The 13,475-nt window shown below is 36.0% G+C and overlaps 1 protein-coding gene across 1 annotated transcript; it reads left to right on the forward strand.

Moving 5' to 3' along the window:
* Window positions 1–1,892: 1,892 nt before the first annotated feature.
* Window positions 1,893–8,499, forward strand: LOC140982126 (uncharacterized). The gene is made up of 14 exons (XM_073448543.1): window positions 1,893–2,288; window positions 3,850–4,540; window positions 4,663–4,834; window positions 4,910–5,030; window positions 5,104–5,202; window positions 5,302–5,598; window positions 5,675–5,782; window positions 6,392–6,463; window positions 6,642–6,728; window positions 7,004–7,075; window positions 7,168–7,257; window positions 7,359–7,466; window positions 7,631–7,699; window positions 8,206–8,499. The coding sequence occupies exons 1-14, from the start codon at window positions 2,052–2,054 to the stop codon at window positions 8,278–8,280; spliced, it is 2,298 nt and encodes a 765-aa protein (XP_073304644.1). The 5' UTR covers window positions 1,893–2,051; the 3' UTR covers window positions 8,281–8,499.
* Window positions 8,500–13,475: the final 4,976 nt, after the last annotated feature.

Consider the following 13,475-nt stretch of genomic DNA (forward strand, 5'->3'; position numbering starts at 1 on the left):
GATGATCCTAGATATTGTAGGTCCACGTCTTAATGATGAGTGTGAGAGCCAAAACATGCCTAGGGTAGATCAAAGACTACACACTCATGCGCCTCTAGACTGAGCATGAGATTCTTAACTTTATCCTTGATATCCGAACATATTGCATTTTGCATGCATCATATCAGTTTGTATACTCGTACATTCTCGTATTGGACGATTGTCGCTTGCGTCCTTGTTTTTAATCTTGGGCACCCCATTCCATGGGGCAGATCTTAGGTTGGACGGTTCGGACGGCCAGGGCAGTGGCTAGAGCAGTTGGGTTTTCAGTGGTAATCTAGTGGATGTTTTATTTGGTTTATCGTATTCTCGTGCATTATTTTTTTTCGATATGGTTGTATTAACATTTAAGACTGAGATTATTGTTCTGTTTTCCTTTGGATTGTAAGATGATTAAGTTATTTGGTTTCCGCTACTTAATTTTTGTTATCATGTTTAATTTTGTATATTTATTAGTCTGTTTAGTAGTGGCTCAGGTAAAGACGCTACATAAATATAGCGTCTTACCTGGAATTACTATATTAAACATTCTAACATGCAATAATAAACCCTAATTAAAGTTAAATCATAATATACGCAAACTTCTAAAACCAACAGAATATATAAACCGTACAAACCCATTGTATCTCTGCAACACTTGCAGTAAAACCTGAATAAGTTATTATACAACCATATTGAAAGCGTATCTAAATCCGAAACAACTAATAAACCAGCCACTAATAATCTTCCTTGGTAGCACCGGTCTCCATTAGCCACTGCACTGTCCATTTGACTTGTCCAACCTGATACCTACCCTCGTGGGAATGAGGTGCCCAAGATAAAAGTCAGGGCTTGAGCAACGAAAGCCCGGTACGTAATGTATAAGTATACAAATCTATATATACATGCATGAGTCATGACTGGTGATCAGGGATCAAACTGGACTCAAACTCGGACTAGAACAAATGTATGTAGTACACTTCTCCATAGATTTGTATACTTATACATTACATTTACGTACCTCTAAATTGGTCGGGGGTACACAGAATGTCTACTCGCTGATCTTAAACATTATAACTCAAAGAATGATACTACTATCTATTTATTCATGATTACTCAATTATTATTCCACAAGTATAACTAAAGCCCTTGGATTATACCTTCGTCCGTAGACAACCTTTTGGGAATGATAGCTCCTACTTGTTCCTTTATCCTGAAAAATCCTCAATACATGCTTCGTAATTGGTTAGGATCGAGGGAAAAACCACTAAAAGCCTAGAATGCACAAGAATAAGAGAGAATAACATGTAAATGATATGAGAATTGTGAATCTTGAATGACCTATTTATAGACACGGTTCGGAATCTCCAAACTCAGGTTTGAAAGTTCCAAAATATACATGTCATTATCGTCTCGACATCTCACCATTCAGAAGCTCTTATCTCCCCTTCGGAAGCTCCGAACTCTTACATGTCGATGCTCATAGGACACAATACTTCGGAAGCCAATCAACGTTCGGAAGGTCTGATATCACTTTGGAAGGTCCAACTGACTTCAGAATTTCCGATCATGTTCGGTGGTTCCAAATTGATTTCCGGTGGTTCCGAACTGACAACTGATTAAACAATTTGACTGACAAACACCTAAAAAGACAATGAAATCGAGTAATTAAACTAAAATTACACACCTTATTAAACTATCTATCTAATGATTAAAATCAGAAAAAAAAATTTTGTTGGATAAAAAACAATTAGTGTAGTATGCTAAACAATATAGCAAAGATTATTATTTTTTAATTTATAGTTAATTTATTTAAAAACGCCAAGCAAAGCACATTTGTTTTCCAGTTTGGTCACGTGCCAAGCACGTTGCGTTTTCTCTTGTGGATAAATCGATAGAACTCGCTCGCTTTTTCTCACTTCAACCCCCAACGATTTCCGCTCCGCTGGCGTCAAATGTCACTGAATTGAAGCAAGCCTCGCGATGTTTCTTACTGTTTTCACATAAAATTTTCCCATTAATTTCTCAAGAAAATGGATGGCATTACTCTCAGCAAGACTTGCCGTCCAAACTATTCATCTGCACTTCGATTCTTCCCTCAACTCTTTTCCCCTGTCAATAAATCAAGAATTTTATCTTTTTCTCCTAGAAAACCCAGAAATTTTTCCATTTTTGCTTCAAAGGATGAGCCTAGACTTGATGAGTGGGATGAAATGGAGCTTAAGTTCGGGAAAATGATTGGTGAAGACCCCAAAATTACGTTGGCGAAGGTCCTTTTGTTACTATCTTTCCTAACGTGCTTTAAGTATATATTTTTGGGAATATTTGACTTTTTGTGGGTTTCTTGCTCTGTTTCTTTATTCTTGTTGCTCAAAATTTTCCATCATGTTGTTTCGTAAGTTGCTGATGAAGATGTGTGCTACCTAGCAACTGCTTTCAGCCTTTCAGTGAGGAGCAGTCCAAATTAATTAGTCTACAAGGCCGAGGACAGGCAAGGAGGCGAACCATTGTATTTTGGGTGCAAATTTCATATTTTTTGTTAAAAGAAAAACAAACGATGAAATTTAAATTTTACATGTGGGAGGCAACCTTGAGTTGCTTGTTAATAGTTGTTATGATTTGTTTGAGGTCTTTTGAAATGATGTCAGTCTCATCAAAGATCATGGAGAAAAAAAATGAAATGATGTTCATAATCACATTAGGTAGTATCTCTCTAGCCCAAGATTGGAAAATTGTGTTGTGGAAACAGAGAGATTTCGCATATCTAATATGTACCACCACCATTGTTATACAGTCATTCTCGAGATGAGATACTGCATGCATCACTTTGTCCCTTGTACTCTTTATATACTCAGATGAGGACAAGTTGATTGTTCCCATCCACATTTATGTATCATGTGGATCAATGACACTATATAGTAGATGGAACACCAAGACTTTCCCTCACTGTATGTAAGGTCTCTGCAAGTCTGTGTCACAGTGACCAGTTTGGGAGGTGCTTTCTCTAATATTTCTAGTGTCCTTTGAGTGTGTGTTTGTGGTTGAGTTCGGGAATGCAGCTGGTGAAGGCTTCACTAGTCTAGAGCTTTGGTACAGAGGGCAAGGCTAGATAAAATCGGGATCAGGAAGTAGCTGTTATTGTAATATATTTTCCTTACGTTTCTGTTGTGCAAAAGAGTGGTGAGGCTACTGCTGTCCTCGTTAATATTTGGTGGGAAGCCAGAGGGTATAGATGGAAATTTGCATCGATGGAAGACGATGCTTTGGTGACTTGTCTCTAGTGCCTTGCTCTTGCTAACTGTAGTCGCTACCATTTGTTACCACTACCAGATTAATACTGAGCATTTCCCACTGCTGTAGCTGTACTTCGTGGATGGTTTCTGTTCTGGCATTTAGAGAACTCTCCAGGGAACAGAAGAAACGCTTGTATTAGCCGCATTTAATCTTGAAAACGCATTGGATAAGTTGAACACATGAAGTAATTATGTTCTACTTTTTAAAATGGGAAAAAGTTTAATCACTTCAAACCATCAACTAGAGTCACAAATATGGAACAAATCAACCAAATTGTTATTTAAATGATGCTGAAAATACAAGGAGCAAAGAGATGCAATATGAAGTTCAAGGGAGCAGTTCTCTAATCATGTGAGAGTTTGGGGTGAAAACTTGGAGTTTTATTGTCCAGTATTATTTAGTGGAATGTGATTGATTATATTTGTTCACTTTTGATTCACAGAGTGTTTGTTTATAAATCCATGGTGCTGTATTTCCTAACATCAATGTCTTCTTTCGGCTGAAATAGTATTAAATCCTGTATATTTGAATTTGTAGATAATGGGTAGGAAGTCCAATCCAGATATGACTTACTTGGAAATTGAGAAGTTATTAGATAAGAAGAAAGGTAAAACATCGAATGATGAAATAGAGGAGCTCCATTTTGATGCATCTGAGGGGAAAAATTTGACAAAATCCGTGCAAGGATTGAATTTGGTTAGGCCAGTTCCCAAGAGAGGTGCCAAATTTCAGACAACTGATAAACCAGTGGAATTAGACAATAAAAAATCTAATGAACCATATAAAACGGGAACGAAAGAGAGTAAAAGCAATGTTCCTGATGTTATCTTGCGAAAACCGAAGCCGTTTAACGAGGATGATGGTAATGAAAAATATTCAAGATTTGGAATGAAGCCAAATCTAACATTGAAAATGTGGAAAGAGCCGCAGAAGGAGAGGTTTAGTGATATAACTCTGTTAAAGAAACCTGAGATGACAATTAATCCTGATGGACTGGAAGGGACTGATACTTCCGGTTCTGGTGATGCCAAATCTTTAGTTATGGACGGAACTGAAGATACCATTTTGAAACCTGGTGTGCTTTCACAAAAGCCAGAGCTGATACATTTTAATTCGAAGGACGAGCAAGAACACAAAACATCCGAGGAGTATAGCGAGCCTAGCTCCAGTGACGTTGATGCTGAAGATAAGTCCCTGATTTCCAACTCATTTAATGCATCCGCAGCAGGTAATCTGATCGATGTATGGATTATCTTTTTAATGTTTTAGCATCTGAAGCTCAGAAAATATAGCAGTTCCGAAGAATCAAACCTTCATTTTTTAAATCGAATATGCCATTTCTTTTTCAAGAATCGCTGTCTAATATGTGGTCGGATGTGAAAATATCTTCGTACGGAGCTTCTCAAAGTACACGTGCAACATCTGCAAATACTGCCCTCATTGGAAAACCTAGAAGGCCTGTAATATCCGTCTATCTCTGCATACTCTTTTCATATGCATTTGTTTTTCAGCCGCTAAATATGTTTTTCTAATATCATTTTTACTTCTGAGGATTAATTTTTTAATTCATAATTTTTAACTATTATACTATTTACAGATTAGACATTCCTCGGAAAGCAGAAAATCAAAAAATTCATAAGGAGAGAGTTCCCTTGAATGTTGAAAACTTGGGAATTTCTGTGGAACTTGAGAATTTCATCTCAAATTCACCAGTTAAGGTTGGCAGTGATATCTTTAATCTGATGCTCATATATTATGTGTTATATGATTTAATGTTGCCAACTCATCTAGGAGCGTGAAGATGAAGACTGGGCTAGAGCTGAAGAGCTCATTAAGACAGGGCATAGGGAAGAAGTGGAATTGATTAGCTCCAGCACTAGAGGATTTGTTGTGAGTTTGATTAGTCCAACAAATATTTGTCTGGTGAAGTGTTGCTAATTTAGTTTTATATCTGGCTTTCCAATTTGAAAATTTCGACTTCGCGGACAGGTATCATTTGGTTCCCTGATAGGATTCTTACCTTATCGCAATCTTGCTGCTCGGTGGAAATTCTTAGCGTTTGAGTCATGGTTAAGAAGGAAAGGCGTCGATCCATCTATTTACAGACAAAATCTTGGCGTAATTGGAAACTCTGAATCTACTAGCTTGAGTGATTCCCCTGAATCAGGAGATTCAGAAATTGATCATAAAGGTAGCAGGGCAATATCATCTGACATGAAACTCGAAGAACTTCTTATGATTTACGACCAAGAGAAACTAAAATTTTTATCTTCATATGTTGGTCAGGTTTGTATGACAATGTTTGGCATCAAGAAACTCACCATTTTTATTTATTTATATTTCACAAATATAACTGTTGCAGAAAATCAAAGTTGGTGTGGTATTGGTCGACAGAAATTCCAGGAGGTTAATATTTTCTATTAAAAAAAAAGAAAAAGAGGAACTGGTCGAGAAGAAGAGAAGTCTCATGGTAAAAAAGTATTGTTCCATGATGTAATTGTTTCTTTTATTTAATCTTTTTTACTTTGAAGCCATTAGCAGCATATTTATCTACTTTCGATGAGCTGCAAATGATAGAATTTGAAAATTTTATGATTATTACAACCTTTATAACAATGGCAACCCCTTATCCGTGAATGTTTGATGCTGCTTATGAGTCTCTCAACCTTCGGAGTCATCCCAGTCATATCCTGAGAAAACAATGAATCTACCACTAAGCTCATTGACTGGACCCATTAGTATGATTTTTTAGTAAGTCTGTCATTTTGATGTTGTCATCGGTTCTCATAAAACCTTTGCAATTGCTGCTACTTCTCATAAAATAGAGGGACTTGATAACGTATAACTTGATGAAATTGATCCGATTACTCTTCATTGTCACTTGCAAAAATTATATAAGGAGGCAACATTTGCAGAGAAACTTCAGTTCGAGAAATCTTACTTGATTCTCACTCGTTATTGCTTACTAAATATTATCACATTGTTCTATGTTCTCTTTATTATTTTATCTTTTGGAATTAAGATTTTTTTTTTGGTTCAGACTACATTTCTTGAGCAGTTATATTGTTCTCTATTGCAGGCACAACTAAGTGTTGGAGATGTAGTCAAGTGTTGCATTAAAAAAATCACATATTTTGGTGTCTTCGTGGAGGTATGTAAACTATTACGTACCTGAAAACCAATATGTAATCCCTCCTTTTACAAGCTGTGAGTTGTGATATATTGTGACAACGGATGCTTTGTGCAACTATGTAGTTCTAAGCAAAATTGATTATGATGATTCATTTACAAGCAGCTGAGTATTTATTTATGAACAAAAATATATCTAGGTTGAAGGTGTGCCTGCACTCATTCATCAGTCTGAAGTCTCATGGGATGCCACTTTGGATCCTGAATCATACTTTAAAGTAGGCCAGGTAATTTAATTTCTAGCAACATATGGAACATATTCCCTTGTTGACATTATATTTGCTATGCTTATCCCGAATCAAATGCCTGTTATTGTTTCTAATGGTGGATTCAAAATATATTAAATCGTCTATCAAGTTTCATGTTTCAATTGTTATGCCACATAGGATTATCATAATATAGAACTAAGGAGACAATTGCTGCTCACATAATCAACAGATTCCGTGACAAATCTTCTTATGATGCCCTTATACTTTTAGGTAATCAGTATTCTTGGTTTCAGATTATTGACGCCAAAGTTCACCAACTGGATTTTTTGCTTGAACGTATCTTTTTATCTTTGAAGGAAATAACGGTAACCCTCCTCCATGGTCAATGACTTTATATTATTGGTTTAATAAGTTTACATTCAAATAAATGATGATCTAATATTTACGTACATGGCAGCCAGATCCACTAATTGAGGCCTTGGAGGCTGTTGTTGGCGATCATGATTCCTTAGGTGATGAACTTGAAGCAGTACAGGAAAATTCAGAGGTTGTTATATCTAAATGCTTCATAATAGAAGAAATATTTTGATTTCATAAGTTGCATCTCTGAGTCGAAATGAGAAAATCCTGACATTTTATATTTATTAGTGGACCGATGTTGAATCTCTCATCAAAGAATTGCTGCAATTTGAAGGAATACAATCTGTATCGAAAGGTCGGTATTTTTTGAGCCCAGGTTTGGCTCCGACTTTTCAGGTAAGATACCAATATATTTGTCTGCCTTCCAGATTTTTTTGCCCAAATTTTATTGCACAGCTGATATGTCAAAGAAATTCGCATATCTGCATTGGAAAATGGTGATAGCTTACCTTTGTGGGTTTGCATGCTGGAATCAAATTCTTATTATTGAATTCTTGTAGGTTTACATGGCGTCTATGTTCGAGAATCAATACAAGTTACTCGCTCGGGCTGGAAATAGGGTACAGGAGGTAAAACATTCCTAACTCCATTTATTTGCAGCTTGTTTGTTGATCAAATGAATACAATAAACTTTTTATTTATTCAAAAGAGAGACATATTATGTATCACAATGTTTTCTGGACTTGGCCAAAGGAATCGGAATTTACTTTTTTGTTGTGTATGTCAGCGTGTGTCGATGTGGGGTTGGAGGGAGGTGGTAGGCATTGTGAGAAACATTTTCTTGTATAACATGTATACTTTGCTTCACAAGAGTCGAGTAAAGCTTGTCATCTTTGAGCTTGGTTCAATGAGCTATAGCACTACTCTAGCTAGAATGAGTAGTCAATATCGAGCGAACACTTGAACCTAATTCAAGAAGTCGCTTGATTAGTTGTCGCTTGGTCCGAACCACTTGAGTGGAGATCATAGACAAGCCATTCTTCATGCAACAGTGTTTTCCATTGCTTGAATTCCTATATATAGTCATAATAAAACCAAACTAACAAACTCGTATATATGTGCATGACTTTGGCAGGTTATTGTGGAAACTTCACTGGACAAAGAAGAGCTGAAATCTGCCATCCTCACAAGCACCAACAGGGTGGAGTGATCAAAGTTCCAGGCTCCATATTATATATTAAAGAAAATGAAATAATATTGCTGTGTTCTTTGAAACCTCCACTTGTTGGAATGATGATCGAAATATGTGGAGATGTCGAAGGTTTTATCTTATCCATTCGCTTTGTTGTGGTTATAATCGAGCAATTTTTGAGGTAAACGTACCTCGTATATATTCTATTAAATCCATAGGTTTATTTCCTTATTTTAATCAATTAGTACTTTAGACAAAGAAATAGAGATATAATCTTCTTTTGTTAAAAAATATTGTTGTAATTTTAGAATGATATCGTCTCCTCGATTTTTGTAAATAAACCGAAACTAAAATTAAGAATTTATGATTTGGTTTCGATTTTTGAAAATAAAGATTCAGCAAAACTAAAAACCGTCTCATAGATATAGATCCGTGAGATCGTCTGTCTTAGAAAAAATTTACTTGTAAAAGTATTATTTTTCTATATAAATATCGATCTAGTCAACCCGTCTAATAGATATAGATTCATGAGACCGTCTGTCTCACAAAAAACTTATTCGTAAAAATATTACTTTTCTTTATAAATAGCGATATGATCAACCCGTCTAATATATATAGATATGTGAAACCGCATGTCTCACAAAAAACTTACTCGTTATTGAGACTGAAACATAGCTATGTAATATAGTACCTTCATATAATCATCGACTCATATTTTTGTAATATAGTACATTTATATAATCATTGAACTGCGTGCTATAAAAAAACATAATTAAAACATTTGAAATATCTAGAACTAAATCGCATCTTGATATATGATTTATTTAAACATAACTTATAAATTTTTATGGAGGTATGGAATATATATATATAGGTGGATGGCCATTTACAAGCAATAGTGTTCACAATAACAAAAGACCTCATCAATCCCAGGGTATTGGTCACAATGTGGATATGGACTAAGATCCGTATAGTAATCATAGCATAATTGTATGCATCTAGCTTCGCTCAAAGTCTTTCCACATACTCCCAATATACTCACACACGTATAAGGATACGTTGTTCTTGGGGCGAGGAGTGCAGGTGAATTATCAATTTTATGCTTCGAGGTATGTGGTCTCGGGTATTCACCTACGTATATATATATATACATCATAATAAGTAACAAACGATCGATGATGCTGAGATTATAAGGTTCTTGTTTGGAGTTGTATAGGCGTTCAGTTGTCTTTTAGTACCTGCGTTTTCGAAGATCTGTCTCATAAAATTGAATCATGAGACCGTTTCACGAGAGTTTTTGTGAAAAAGAAATTAGGATATATACTTCCAAACACTAAACTTCCGAATATCGTTAGAGCATGAAAATTTCGTGTTATCTTTATGACAATATAAAAACTCTTCGTGAGACTGTTTCATGGGTCAATTTTGTGAGACGAATCTTCTCTTTTGGTCACTCGTGAAAAAATATTATTTTTTATTGTAAATATGAGTAGGGTTGACTCGTTTCGCGAATAAAGAAGACCTACTCTAAATAAATTTGCTAAATATTTTATTAATGTTGCAGAGAAAGAATGATAAATAAATTTACTCAGAATTGGAGAGGTGAGGGGGGAAAATTTTCTACCTGAAGCAAGAATGAAGGCTAGAGAAAGGAATAAACTCAGAGACTTGTTGGCCATGTTGATAGTAGACAAATTAAGATTATTTTATATTTTTAAAACTTTGATAGATTCTAGGCTCCAACATTCTCATGTTATATAGTGGCATGGATTCTATTAATGCAGTAACTTTGAATATTTACATAATTTATTATATTTTGCTAATTTGGTAAAAAGTAAATAAAAGTTGCATTTAGCCGTGCGGAAATTTATATTAAATGATTGCTTGGAATTAAGCAAACGTAATCTAATTCTTGTATCATAGTAATCTAATTCTTGTATCAAATATATATATATATATATATATATATTTGGTTATCTCAATCATTTTTTTCAACTATGATTTAAAAGTAATGAATTATCTAGAGTGAGTCTTATGTGAGACCGTCTCACGGATACTAATCTGTGAGACCGGTCAACCCTACCCATATTCATAACAAAAAGTAATACTGTTAACATAAAAAGTAATACTTTTTTATACATGATCCAAATAAAAGATTCGTCTCACAAATACGACCCGTGAGACCGTCTCACACAAGTTTTTGTCTTTATCTATTATTTAAACATGATTTTTTTAGTCAATATTATTTGAATGTGACTAAGTCATTGGTGAGTAGATTGCATGCAATATTCTATTTTTTTTATGTAATTTTGTAATATCCATAATGGCTAGTGGATTTTACATATGTTGTCAAAGTATATCATAATTACTTGATTACACTTTGTATTTTTGCTTTCATGCGCGACGTGGTCTAACCATTTTTTTTATTGCCCAAATTGTCGGCAAAGTCAATGAAGGCACAGTCATTACATTAATTAATTAAAACGTGGGTTGGCTGTAGAAAATTTCGAGGAAATTTCAGAAGACGCGTTTTATACGCGTCTTAACACTGACAGGGGCTTTATAAATAGAGCTCCCCCTTCATTCTCAAATCATCCCTTCTTCGAGTTTTCTCTCATCTTATAATATTCTATAATATTTTTGAGGTGTTTGTTCTCATGTATTAAGAGAGTGTGTATTCTCTTTGGAAACACAGTGAGTGAGTTGTACACCACAAATTATTATAGTGGAAATTCTTTTCATCTTGCCCGTGGTTTTTACCCTAATAATTTTTAGAGGTTTTCCATGTAAATCTCGGTGTCCAGTTTATTCTTTATTTTCGGGTTTTATTATCTCAAATTACTGCACGTGGGACCAACAAGTGGTATCAGAGCCTTGGTTTAAAATTTCTTAAAATTCTGAGTATGCTCTGTGGTTGCAGCCTAGACTGATCTTCCATATCAGAAAAGATTTTTTTGAGATTTTTTATTTAAGGCGAGATTATTTTGTCCAGTCTACTAAAATTGTTGTAGACATAATGGCGGGAAGGTACGAGATAGCAAAGTTCAATGGAAGCAATTTTATGCTGTGGAAAATAAAGATACAAGCAGTTTTAAGAAAGGAGAATTGCTTGGCGGCTATTGGAGATAGACCGGTGGAGATTACGGATGATGGAAAGTGGAATGAGATGAATGATAATGCTGTTGCCAATTTACACTTGGCTATAGCAGACGAAGTANAAATTGTTGTAGACATAATGGCGGGAAGGTACGAGATAGCAAAGTTCAATGGAAGCAATTATGCTGTGGAAAATAAAGATACAAGCAGTTTTAAGAAAGGAGAATTGCTTGGCGGCTATTGGAGATAGACCGGTGGAGATTACGGATGATGAAAATTGGAATGAGATGAATGACAACGCTGTTGCCAATTTACACTTGGCTATAGCAGACGAAGTATTGTCAAGTATCTCTGAGATAAAAACAGCCAAAGTTATCTGGGATACTCTGACAAAGATGAATTAGGTCAAGTCGCTACACAACATGATTTTCCTAAAGAGAAGGCTTTATACTCTTCGGATGGCGGAATCTTCATCGATGACCGACCATATCAACACACTAAATACTTTATTTGCCCAACTCACTTCCATGGGGCATAAAATAGGAGAAAATGAATGTGCAGAGCTTCTGCTTCAAAGTCTACCAGATTCATATGATCAACTTATCATCAACATAACCAACAATATTCTTATTTGCTTTCTAAGATTCTATGATGTCTTAACTGCGGTTCTCGGTGAAGAAAGCCGGCGCAAGAATAAGGAAGATAGGTTGGTAACATCGAAGCATGCAGAGGCTTTATCGATGATAAAAGGAAGATTTATGGACCGTGACTCCAGTGGGAGCCAAAGACGAGGTAGATCAAAGTCGAGAAGTAAGAAGAAAAATATTTACTGCTTTAAATATGGCGGTAAAGGGCACTTCAAGAAAGAGTGTACGAGTATCGAGAAGAGTTCTCAAGAAAATGTGGCCAGTTACTCAGGCAGTGGTGAAATATTATTCAGCGAAGCAGCAACAGTTGCAGAAGACAGACACAAATTTTGTGACACATGGATTATGGATTCAGGAGCGACGTGGCACACGACGTCTTGGAGAGAATGGTTTGATCATTATGAACCAGTCTCAGGAAGATCTGTATTCATAGAAAATGATCATGCCTTGGAAATCGCTGGGGTCGGTACTATCAAAATTAAAATGTTTGATGGCACCATTCGCACCATACAGGAGGTACGACATGTGAAAGGACTGACGAAAAATCTTTTGTCCTTGGGGCAATTGGATGACATCGGGTGCAAAACTCGTATCGAGAACGGGATCATGAAAATTGTGAAAAGCGCGCTTGTGGTTATGAAGGCGGAAAAGGTTGCTGCAAATCTGTATGTACTTTTGGGTGAAACACACAAAGAGGCGGAACTAGCTGTTGCATCAAATGGTTCAGGAGAAGAATTAACAGTGTTATGGCATAGAAAGCTCGGGCATATGTCAGAACAGGGGTTGAAAATTCTCTCAGAACGGAAGCTGTTGCCAAGACTTACAAAAGTGTCACTACCCTTTTGTGAGCATTGTGTTACCAGTAAACAACACAGATTAAAGTTTGGCACTTCTACTGCCAGGAGCAAAAGCATATTGGAGCTGATTCATTCGGATGTTTGGCAAGCACCGGTTGTATCCCTAGGAGGAGCGAGATACTTTGTCTCGTTCATTGATGATTTCTCTAGGAGATGTTGGGTGTATCCAATCAAGAAGAAATCAGATGTTTTCCAGGTCTTCAAAGATTTCAAAGCGTGGGTTTAACTTGATTCAGAAAAGAAAATCAAGTGTTTAAGGACTGACAATGGAGGAGAATATACCAGTGACGAGTTTGATGCATATTGTAAACATGAAGGCATCAAAAGACAATTCACAACGGCTTACACACCTCAACAGAATGAAGTGGCGGAGCGGATGAACAGGACCTTGTTGGACAGAACAAGAGCTATGTTGAGGACTGCGGGTCTAGACAAGTCATTTTGGGAAGAAGCAGTCAAAACCGCTTGTTATATTATCAATCGTTCTCCTTCAGTGGCGATTGATCTGAAGACTCCGATGGAGGTGTGGACTGGGAAGCCGACAGATTATTCTCATTTGCATACATTTGGAAGTCCGGTGTACGTTCTGTACAATGAGCAAGAAAGATCAAAG

Source organism: Primulina huaijiensis, chromosome 8 (genome assembly GCF_012295235.1).
Source record: "Primulina huaijiensis isolate GDHJ02 chromosome 8, ASM1229523v2, whole genome shotgun sequence".
NCBI lineage: Eukaryota > Viridiplantae > Streptophyta > Magnoliopsida > Lamiales > Gesneriaceae > Primulina > Primulina huaijiensis.